This window comes from Somniosus microcephalus, chromosome 6, assembly GCF_052327205.1.
Source record: "Somniosus microcephalus isolate GS21.2 chromosome 6, FLI_Smic_1.0, whole genome shotgun sequence".
NCBI classification, from domain to species: Eukaryota; Metazoa; Chordata; class Chondrichthyes; order Squaliformes; family Somniosidae; genus Somniosus; species Somniosus microcephalus.
In genome coordinates, this window is record NC_140992.1 from 48,093,007 (window position 1) to 48,105,173 (window position 12,167).

The 12,167-nt window shown below is 44.6% G+C and overlaps 1 protein-coding gene across 2 annotated transcripts in view; it reads right to left on the bottom strand.

Annotated features, from left to right (window-relative positions):
• mcf2l2 (MCF.2 cell line derived transforming sequence-like 2) overlaps window positions 1–12,167 on the bottom strand; it is a 469,404-nt gene that overhangs the window by 236,240 nt on the left and 220,997 nt on the right. For both annotated transcript variants that reach the window (XM_085990152.1, XM_085990151.1), the window contains exons 4-5: window positions 9,916–10,006; window positions 64–183 (exon numbers count right to left, since the gene is read on the bottom strand). In XM_085990152.1, the coding sequence (XP_085846278.1) occupies window positions 64–183; window positions 9,916–10,006 (211 nt within the window). The remainder of the gene's footprint in view (window positions 1–63; window positions 184–9,915; window positions 10,007–12,167) is intronic.

Here is a 12,167-nt window from a genome sequence, read left to right on the forward strand (position 1 = left end):
AAATTATATGGAAAAAGTACACTGGAGAGTTTATAGGAATACAGAACAAAAGCCTATGCTTACCGGTACCTTCATTTTAAAGTCATCTCGTTGAAGCCTGATGCCAATGTCAGTAAAGGTCCTCTGAATGAAACGGGAAGGTCGCAGTACAAACACTAGCTGCAGGTTCCCTGGAAATGCTCCCTGAAAGAAAAAGAAGGGAAATGCTCTAAAATCAGTGTCTTTGCAGCCTCATCCATGCCAGCTGTCTGTGTTAGGGGGTCTGGTCAGCATTTGCTGTCAAAAATCAGCATGGACCAGCCTCTCGCTGGCTGCTGATGGGGCCTGTCAGGATAATAGTAGTGATTACAGTCTCTGTGTACTGTAGGTGGGAATTCTCACCTACAATATAAAGAGTTGGCAACCACATTGAATGGAGAAGGGCCCAGTCTAGTCTATTAGTATCTAGATTCAAGTAGGACAGTGAAAATGGGTGGTGATGAAGGGGAGAGGGAAAGGAGCAATCAAGAGGGAAGAAAATGGGTGTCAATGAAGGGAAGAGGAAAATGAATGGCAGTGAAGGGAAGAGGAAAGGGTCAGAAGCTGGGAGCAGTGCTTTGGAGTAAGGGAGGAAGAAAAGTACCAACATTAATTGACTGGGGTGGGAGGGGGGTTGGAGGTGGAAAAGAGTATCAGCGTGAATGGAGGGTGGGGGGAATAGAAGTAAGGTGCTTTTTGAAGCTGTTGGTTAGCATTTGCTAGTTTTCTAGGTTGGAATGTGTGCAACATTACCAGTTACATTGTCGGCTAGAAATTCGATTGCCCCTGAAAATGGGCGTGGGGATCGCAATGCGGGATCAACCTGCGCCCGTTCAAAGTAATGCAGGCAGCACACCAACTTTGTGCTGCCTGCTGATTAACATGTTACAGCCCAGCGCTGAACATGCTGCTGAGTGGCTGCACGCTCAGCAGGGGGCCCAAGTTCGTGGGAGGCTAGCACCAAGTAAAGCTAGCCTGCACTTAAAGGCAGTCTACACCTCTTAAAGAAGAGGTGCATTCTGGCTGCAGCAGATGCTTCAACTGGCTGGGGAAGAGTGTGAGCAGGAAAAAGTAGTAATGATGTCACAACAGGGGAGAGAGCACACTCCAAAGTTCTTGGATGCAGCACTGGAGGCCTTGGTGCAGGAATTGGACAGGAGCAGAAAGGTCCTATTTCCACAGGGGGCCAGGAGGCCCTTCAGGCAAATTTGGAAAAGGCAATGGGAGCAGAAAGCCATCGTGGTCAATGTCAGCAGTGTAACTCTGAGGACCTGGATGCAGTACAGGAAGAAGTTTAAATGATCTCACATGGGTGGTCAAGGTCAGTGAATTCATCTTCAAATGCCATATTCCACCATTTGCACCACTAGCCTCACACACTGCTCAATGCACCATGCCCCCATTACTCACCTAACAGCAATCTCTACCAAACACAACTCATACCTTACATTCATAGCTTCACCTCACCGTCATGCACTTACCACTGCTGCAAACCTCACACCCACATCTCACAGTTTGCACACACTGCCAATTATTCAGCCATGACAGGCACATCACCCAAACACATTGCACCACACACACTGACACACTTCCTTTTCTCTTGCAGGACAAGGTGGCTCACACCGGAGGCAGCAGTACCTAACCGGCGTGGGACAGGCACACCTGCATAACCTGATCCCGATGGAGGAAACGGTGCTGGCCATTATTGGGAGGGCCATTGCTGAGCCCGTTGCCAGTGGCGGGGCTGAAACAATACAAGATGACCGTATCCTCATACTTAATCCTCCTTCTCACATTCCACTTGCCCCTCATCCCACAATCTCTTCTGATATACAAGCTGCACATGGTGTAAGCATGCACCTCTTGCTTCCTGCCTCCCCCCCACCACACCCTCCCCTCAGCACAACCTTCAGATAGCCAAGAACTGCCACCTGTCCAGGCAGTGATGGAGGAGCAGGAAATTGAAGAGCAACAAGACAGTGATGAAGACACAGCACCGTCATTCGATTTCACACTCGCAGCCACCAGCTCAGATACTGACACTCCACGTACTTTAGAGGATAGGTTAGAGGTGGGATCTGCATGTGGTGAGACACTGAGCATAAGTGGCCTGCATCCAGGGCAGGGGGAAAGGGTAGCGCAGGTACCAGCTCCATGGAGGGCGAGGTCGCACATGAGTTCTGCTACAGAGAACTCAGATGAGGACTTCGATGGGGTGGCCTACAGAAGAAGGCTGATGGGTATGCACTATGAAATGCTTGGTGCATTGGCAGGCCTGCCAGAAAGCCTGTGTGCAATGCCAAGGCATGGAGGAGTCCAGCACCAACCTTGCACAGGGCTTTGCGCGGAGCTTGGAGCCCATGATTTCCAGCATGTTTTGGAGAAAGATTTATACTTCAGTGCAACTTTATACCAGTGCGCTTGGATCTGATCAGAAAAGGTGGCCAACCAGTATCTGAATGGTTAGTATTTTGTCTGTATCTGATCGATTGAGAAAAGAGTTAAGATGATCAAGAAAAAAGGGACACAGAAATAAAGTACACAGGAGAGAGAGCAACAGGAGGAGGAGAAGAAAAACACAGACATATAAAGAGAAAGGCAAGGACAAGAAAGAGAATAGGCATAAAGAAACAGAAGAAAGACTCCATAGAGGAAGAGAGAAATAAATTGGACACAGATGACAGAAAAATACATACACAGGAATTTTCACTTGAAAAAATGGGCGGGTTGGGGGGAGGGGGCGGGGGGGGAGTTAAAGTTTTAGAAATCTAAATCCCAGACCCAACCCGCCTCCAACCCACCCACTTTCACCTTTTACTCAGGCGGGATGGGGGGGCGGGAAGCCAACCCGCTGCCAGGAGGCGGGTTGGCATTTTAAATATGATAAGTCCCTGAAGCCTCTGCTTTAACCTGCTTTGCAAGGTTCTACTGCAGGCGGCTGGGAATCCCAGGGCTCGGGATTCCCGGTAGCTGCTGCGAGGTGAGCACAACCCTGGAGAGTAATCCTTGTGGGCCGGGAGGAGCAGGAGTGCTTCCTCCCGGTCCCCCCAAGCTCACCCACCAGTAGCCTACCCCTCCCCGGACCCCACCCCCCCGGGCTTGGAACCCCCCGCCCCGGACCCAGCACCTACCTATTGCTGCAGCATCTTGTCCAGCCAGCGTTCCCTGCCCGACTGGAAGCCAGCCTGTCAATCAGGTGGGGAACCTGCCCATGATGTCACACGCACGCCGTGGAGTTAAAACTCCCCCGCGCATGGGGAAACCCGGACTTCCAGGTTTCCCGAGGTCTACCGGTACCAACCCCCGCCCCCACTCCGAGCGGGTCGGAAACGGGAAATCCAGACCACAGTGTCTTTTTTCCTCATCAAGTTACACTCATTGCTAATTAAAGCAATATAGAGCCCATTTTAGAGTTGACATTGAGGAAAATACTAAAAACATGTATAAGACCTTTATTTTCAACCTTCCATTCCTCTCCAAAGTTCTTAAATGTGTTGTCAACTCCCAGCTCCAAGCCCATCTCTCCTATAACTCCCTATTTGAATCCCTCCAATCAGGTTTCCAACCTTCCCAAAATACCACAACGGCTTTAACCAAAGTCACGAACAATACTCTCTCTGACTGTAACAACAACTACAACTTGCATTTATATAGCATCTTCAATGTAGTAAAATGTCCCAAGGCGCTTCACAGGAATGTTATCAAACAAAAATTTGACACCAAGCCACACAGAGATTTTAGGACAAGTGGCTAAAAGCTTGGTCAAAGAGGAAGGTTTTAAGGAACGTCTTAAAGATGCAGAGAGAGGTAGAGAGGTTTAGGGAGGGAATTCCAGAATTTAGGGCCTAGACAGCTGACAGCACAGCTGCCAATGGTTTGGCGATGGAAATCAGGGGTGCACAAGAGGCCAGAATTGTAGGAGCGCAGAGATCTCAGAGGGTTGTAGAGCTGGAGGAGGTTAGAGAGATAGGGAGGGGCGAGGTCATGGAGGGATTTGAACACAAGGATGAAAATTTTAAATTTGAGGTATTGCCAGAGAGCCAATGCAGATCAGCAAGCAGAGAGGTGATGGGTGAATGGGACTTGGTGCTAGTTAGGATACAGGCAGCAAAGTTTTGGATGACTCTTTGTCCTACACCTCACTACAGCGTTTGACAGAGTTGACCATACCATTCCCCTCCAACACCTCTTCTCCATTGTCCAGCTCTGTGGGACAGCCCGCGTTTGTTTCCACTCTTACTTATCCAATCGTAGCCAGAATATTTCTACCAATCACTTCTCTTCCCCTCACTCTGCACCATTACCTTCCAACTCTCCCAAGCGTCTGTCCTTGGCCCCCTCCTCTTCCTCATCTACATGATGCCCTTTGGTGACATCAACATAGGGTCAGCTTTCACATATATGCTCATATATATGAATAATAATATGATAATATATATGGATATATGCAGTAGTGATTCCCACCCTCCTGTATGCTTCAGAGACATGGACCATGTACAGCAGGCACCTCAAAGCACTGGAGACGTATCACTAATGCTACCTCCACAAGATCCTGCAAATTCATTGGCAGGATAGGCGCACCAACGTCAGTGTTCTCGCTCGGGCCAACATCCCCAGCATTGAAGCTTTGACCACGCTCGATCAGCTCCGATGGATGGGCCACATCGTCCGCATGCCTGATACGAGACTCCCAAAACAAGTGCACTACTCGGAGCTCCGACATGGCAGGAGAGCCCCAGGTAAGCAGAGGAAAAGCTTCAAGGACACCCTCAAAGCCTCCTTGAAAAAGTGCAATATCCCTTCCGACACCTGGCAATCCCTGGCCCAAGACCACACAAAGTGGAGGAGAAGCATCCGGGAAGGCGCCGAACACCTCGAGTCTCTTCACCGGGAGCAAGCGGAAGCCAAGCACAAACAGCGAAAGAAGCGCACGTCAACCCAAGCACCCCACCCACCCCCCCTTCAACCACCGTCTGCCCCACCTGTGACAGAGACTGTAAGTCGCGCATTAGACTCATCAGTCACCTGAGAACTAATTTTTAGTGTGGAAGCAAGTTAACCTCGGTTCCGAGGGACTGCCTGAGAAGAAGAAGATATGCTAATGGCACACAGCTATATCTCCGTATCACCTCTCTTAATCCCTCCAATGTCTCTGTGTTGTCAGACTGCTTCTCTGAAATTCAATCTTAGATGAGCCACAATTTCCTCTAGTTAAACATTGGGAAACACAAGCCATCATCTTCAGCTTCCGACCCAAAGTATGTATCCTCGCCACCAAGTCCATCCATTTCTCCGGCCACAGTTTTCAGCTGAACCAGACTGCTCGCAATCTTGGCATCATAACTGACTCCATGCTGATCTTCCATTCCCATTATCCCCTCCATCGCAAAGACAACCTACTTCCATTTCTGAAGCATTCCCCTGCTCCAGTCCTGCCTCAGCCCATCCGCCACTGCAAACCTCATCCGTGTGTTTGCCATATAGAAGAAAGAAAGACTTGCATTTATATAGCGCCTTTCATGACCACCGGATGTCCCAAAGCGCTTTACAGCCAATGAAGTACTTTTTGAAGTGTAGTCACTGTTGTAATGTAGGAAACGCAGCGGCCAATTTGCGCACAGCAAGCTCCCACAAGCAGCAATGTGATAATGACCAGATAATCTTTTTTTTTGCTATGTTGATTGAGGGATAAATATTGGTCAGGACACCAGGGATAACTCCCCTGCTCTTCTTCAAAATAGTGCCATGGGATCTTTTTACGGATATCAAGAGTCAACTATTCCAATGCTCCCCTGGATGGCCCCCCATTCTCCACCCTCCATAAACAAGCTAATCCAAAACAATGCTGTACACATCCTGTCCTGCACCAAGTCCTGCTCACCCATCACCCTTCTCCTTGCTAACCTACAGTGGCTCCCTGTTCCCCAAAGGCCTTAAATTTAAAGTTATTATCTTCATTTTTAAATCCCTCCATGTCCTTGCCCCTCCATATCTCCGCACCCTCCGAGCTCTCTATTTCTTTGATGCCAGCCTCTTGTGCATCCCCCTCACCTCCCCAACATTGACAGCTGTGCCTTCAGTTGCCTAGGCTTCATGCTCTAGAATTCTTTCCCCTAAACCACTTCACTTCTGCACCTGCCTCATCCTTTGAACCTCCTTAAAACCCACCTCTTTGAGCAAGCTTTTGGTTATGCCCTTAATACCTTCATCTTTGACTTGACATCCATTTTTCCCTTATTCCTCTGTGAAGCGTCTTAGAATGCTTGTCTGCATTAAAAGGTGCCATCTAAATGCAAGTTGTTGTTTTAGAAATACAATTCTTGTGTTCTTAAAATCTTGCCTGCACTACAGAATCATCAAACAAAGTCTGTACAGTACTAAATTGCTGCAGATTTTATTGCTCTGGTACTTGCTGGGATATTTTGTATTCACTTAATTGGCAAAGAGCTTAAAAAGACCAATAAAAAGAAAGGAGACACAGGAGTAAAACACACAGGTGAGAGAAACAGAAGAAGGGATAGCAGCATTAGTGACTTTTATGCTGTCATTAAATCTTTGTATTGTACTGTGCTAAGCCTCATCCGGAGGCTGCTAAGTCATGAAAACCTGCATGAGGGGTGACCTATCCTATAGGCTAGATGATATGATGCATCAACGAGGACAAGCCCAGAAGTGTGCAGAGTAAGAAAAAAAAAATCTCTATATAGGAGAGCTGGAAAAAAACTGAAAACACCCTTTATTTATCTTCACAAATAGGAAAATGAGGCACACTTGTTAGCAATGTGCAAAAACATCTCAATTTTCACTCCCTTTACAGTTTCACCATTAATAATTCATTTTTTAAATTAAGTTAATTAACCACAATTATGATTAACATTCCTTATAATTTATTAAATATTTTTGTTTTCACAGTAATGCTAATAACTTTACAGGTAGGAAGAGTAATTAAGCTTAACAGTGTGAGGAAGTTGACTTAAAATTCACAGAGAAACAAGCCAGCGCTAATTTTTTGGTCCCCATTAGTTCTACTGTAAAGCTCACTGGCATCAATAGCAGTGGGAGCTCTACATTTAGTTCCTTAATTAATATAATCGGCCAGAAATGGTTTAACTTTGCAATTCATTGTTACAAGTGGGACTGAAACACTTGATTTTTTTCTCTGTAGATTTGGTTCCCATTAAGAATATAATTGATAAAGGATTCACACACCCACATATACTCCTTTGGCTCCCTTTAGATTCCTAGTTCCATTTAAAGGAAGGGTCCAGGAATAAATGCTTCCACTTTATATAATCCTTTTTATAATTGGTTTAACATGGGCCACATGGTGCTCTGTTCACAACAGTATTCTTAGTTTTGGAGTTTGCTACGTTACTCATATTACTCAGTGCTAACTTTTTGGTTATTACGAACGAGATGCTGCAGCAACAGCAACAACAACAAGTGCATAAACTACAAAGAGAACGTGTTAGTTTTAAACTAAGTTTCATTAATCATGACATATTGAATTCCATTTATGAGTGGCCTTCTGCACGGTTAACAATTTTCAAAAAAACCTTTAGCAAAATACTATACTCTTGTTAATCCATTTATGGGTATTAGTATCTGAAACAAATATCACTGATGGTGTAGTGATTGGAATTTTAAATATATCACTATTTCAGTGACATTAAATATTAGCTGCAGAAATAGAATATTTACCACACTGTACAACAATATATTCTTATCTGCCAGTAAAATAGGCAAGAAAAGAATGAGAATGCCATTCACATAAGAATGCAATAGAATTTCTCTGTTTTGCATTACATTTTACATAGTTTAAGAATTACACATTTTGTATGTGCTAATATGCTAATCTAGAAGAAAGGATTAATTGTAAATGAATAATACTGTGAATTTAGAAATGGCGCATTACTATCACCACTGCATATGTTTTTAGTTTAATTCTCTAACCTCATACATTTAACAGCATGGATAACAAACCTTTTACAACACTATTCCCTAAGTTTGACCTGTGCTGGACTTTAATCATTTGACAGAAATTGTGTGCTGTTAATGCCAGCTAACAGATATTGGGCCGTATATTCCGATCCCTACGGGTGTGTACGCACCCGTAGGGACATCGGAAATGTCGGTTTCAGGCATGCACAGCGCATGTGCTGAAAACCGGCATTTCCGATCGGTCAAGGTTGCTCTTGACAGATCGAACGCCTGCCCTGGAGAAGGGCCTCCGCGGGCAAAGAATTCCACTTTCTGGAGATCCTCCGCATGCAGAAAACCCTTAGAATTCTTACGCCTGGTAAAAGCCTGCTTTTAACAGGATAAGAGTTGAAAAAAAGTTTTTTTTTTAAATTGCTTTTCACTCATTTATCATTTAAAAATACTTTGAAAAAGGTAAGTTTATTTTTAGCCCTGTAAAAAACTATAATTATTTTTTTCAAAACATTAAATTTTTGTTTAAAATACTTAATTTATTGTAATTTCAACTAATTTTAAAAAGGTGATTTAAAAAAAAAATTACTTAAACTTTTACTATGTTTTTGGGGTGATCTCCATTCATATAATTGACAGATCTATCTGTCAAGTGTCTGAAAGAAGATTCCCTTCTTCTATTGGCTCCCCATGGCCCACGTAATCCCAGGGACGCTTGCGAACTGCCTGTGCCTCTGGGATACGTGAGCCCTGCGCATTTTGAGTTTGGAGAGGCCCAGGAGCGGAAATATACGTACCTCAGGAACCCTCAGGTAAGTCTGTAGATTTTTCCAGATCGGAGGCCTCCGTACGCAGGAAGCCTCCGTTCGGAAAATACGGCCCAATGTGAATCTCTGAAAAGGATGCATAATGCTAAGTCCAAGGGCTAGAAATTGCGTAGCGCCCTGTTTGGTACAATAACTTTTGCGGGAGTGCAAAAGTATCGGCGGGCGCTACACAATTGATTCTGATGGGAACTTCCGGCTTAGCGCTCCAAGAGGGAAGTGGAGCGCTAAATCAAGCGCTACCACTTCCCTTAGAGCGCTAACGGGAGCGATGTGGCAGTAGCGGCAGAGCTGCACAATGTTCCGTGCAGCACTGCCGGTTTTACAGGCTCCTTCCCTCCATTAAAGGGAAGGGCCAATGCTGCGGTCATTGAAGGCTGAGGCTGGGAACGGTCGTTGACGGCACCTGCGTAATGCGCATAGCAGCCCCAAGCACTCTAAGAGAGAGAGCGCAGGGCTGATCAATCGCGGGCTGGAAAAAAATCAAAATACAGCACACTGGGGACATTATTAAATGTTGGCCTACCTGACCACCACTGCCTTTATTTAGCACTCCCCAAGCGGCCAGCTGAGGTGACAACGCCTCCTGCAGCCGCCATTGTTGATGCCCGGCAGGGGGCAGAAGCGAATTTTACACCCAGGGTGATAACGGGGCGCTGCGCATCGGATGATGTCACGATCTCCAGGGCGCAGGAGATCGAGACGGTAAGTTTTAGCACCAGCGCTAACCCGCTATAGAAGTTCGTGGGGTGTCGGCAATTTCACCACGCTCGGTCGGTAAGCCCTCCGCGCCCCCTTATCGCCCCTCCCCGGAGGCGATAAAGGGAGGTGCAAAGGAGGCCAATTTCTCCCCCATAATTTCTGCGTTATGCCTTACCATTCCCATCTTACTTATTGTATCAGCTAGTTGATTCACAATTGATGATACTAATTGGACACCTTTTATAAAGCTGTAGTGTGCATGAAATATCTCAGTTTTGAATATCTGACAATAAAATACAACTCCTTCAGTTTTGATTTTTTTAAATAATTGCTTTACAGAAGACTGTTACCTTATTTCAGGGAAATGGCACATGAGAAGGATCCACACATCTTATAATAAATCTAATTTCAGTAACCAAAAAACTTTAATTCTACTCACTGCTATACGCATTAAAGATGCTTTGACTGAACTCCATTTGTCCTGTCTTCTGTCTATAATTATGATAAATCCAATACTGGCAGCATCCAGACTGCAATAAAATAGAAACAAATAATCCGTGACATAACAGGCCTTTCAAATTGTAGGAAAGAGAATTTTCCATATCTTTTGAAATATATTTTTTGCATTACATTAAAATAATAGACATTTAACAGAATATCTAGAGACAATACATTGTACTGATGGGAGATAGTATTGCAGACGATAGAATCCTATATTCAGGTGTAGAACATTTTTTTAAAATTTGTTTATGGGATGTGGGCGTCACTGGCAAGGCCAGCATTTATTGCCCATCCCTAATTGACCTTGAGAAGGTGGTGGTGAGCCGCCTTCTTGAACTGCTGCAGTCCGTGTGGTGAAGATACTCCCACAGTGCTGTTAGGGAGGAAATTCCAGGATTTTGACCCAGCGACGATGAAGGAATGGCGATATACTTCCAAGTCAGGTTGGTGTGTGACTTGGAGGGGAACTTGGAGGTGGTGGTGTTCCCATGCACCGGCTGCCTTTGTCCTTCTAGGTGGAAGAGGTCGCAGGTTTGGGAGGTGCTGCCGAAGAAGCCTTGGCGAGTTGCTGCAATGCATCTTGTAGATGGTACACACAGTAGCAACGATACGCCGGTGGTGGAGGGAGTGAATGTTTAAGGTGATGGATGGGGTGCCAATCATGCGGGCTGCTTTGTCCTGGATGGTGTCGAGCTTCTTGAGTGTTGTTGGAGCTGCACTCATCCAGGCAAGTGGAGAGTATTCCATCACACTCCTTACTTGTGCCTTGTAGATGGTAGAACATGCTCACTGATCATTATTGTCTCTTGTGCCCCTTTCTTTTCAGTTCAAATAATGTTTCAGTAAAGCAGAGGAATAATAAAGGAGACAGTCTATAATATTTGGGCTGTCAATTATGTTTTCTTTTTCTTTCCAATTTTCTCTCATACGCTCTCTCTCCTCTCCAGAAGGCTTTGATGTCTTGCTGGGGTATGGGTCCATCAGTGCTCTGTAGTACCTCAGTCTAGCAGCCATCATTCATGAAGGACAGTGAGTGCGGGCAGCCTATTTACATGACGACCATTTTAACCAGAGGAGACTTAGACAGAAGCATCCATAAAGCATATGAATTGGTTTGTTGCGGAAAATATAATTGATTAAACTTAAGTTTAATGTGACTATTAAACATTGTGAAAGTAGTCTATCATTAAGGTAATTTTTGTCTCTGCACAAGGCTTCAATCTTTGACTTGTAATTTTATTCGGATCTGTTTAAAAAAATTAGTTGATTTATTAGAGCCTGATTGTATCTTCAAATTCATTACTACAGTAACAGCATTTCCTGATAAAAATAAATAATTAAATGGGGAGAACTTAAAGCGGGCAATTAACTTACTGCAGTAAAAGTTCAATTCAGCTACGAGTTTAGTGATTAGTTTTATTTTTGTAGATTGTGATGTCATAAAAATTAAATTTTTTTCCTTAGTGAGACGCTAAACCGAGGCCCCGTCTGCTCTCTCAGGGGGATGTAAAAGATCCCATGATGCTATTTCAAAGAAGAGCAAGGGAGTTATCCCCGGTGTCCTGCCCTGGCCAATATTTATTGCTCAACCAAAATAACAAAACAGATTATCTGGTCATTATCACATTGCAGTTTGTGGGAGTTTGTTGTGCGCAAATTGGCTGCCGCGCTTCCCACTTTACAACAGTGACTCCATTTCAAAAGTACGTCATTGGTTGTAAAGCATTTTGAGACGTCCGGTGTTCATGAAAGACGCTATATAAATGCAAGTCTTTATTTCTTTTAGTGACGATATAAGCAATGCAGTATCAGTGTATTTTTAACATTCCCTTCTGGTTTGTGATTTGTTGTTTCCATCCCATTCTCCTAACTTTTCTCTCTCTTCTACCCTATAAAGGGGCTTAATTATTGGTCAGTTTTTCAATTCTGAGGAAGGATCTTAAACACCTGTTGTGTAGCATTTTCTGTGTTTTATACAGCAACGTGATCAGGCACATCCAATTAGACTGCTGACTCTCACCGCTGCTGGCTGGGGAAATGCAGAGTTCTCGCTATCAGTACTGAAAATCACGCATAGACTTCTGTTAATCAGCCTGCAATTGTTGGTGTAATTTCTGATGCTAGAACAAAGCTTTTAGAATAGGCAGTAGAAATGAACTGACATATAGTCAGCTGTTTCCTATCACTGGA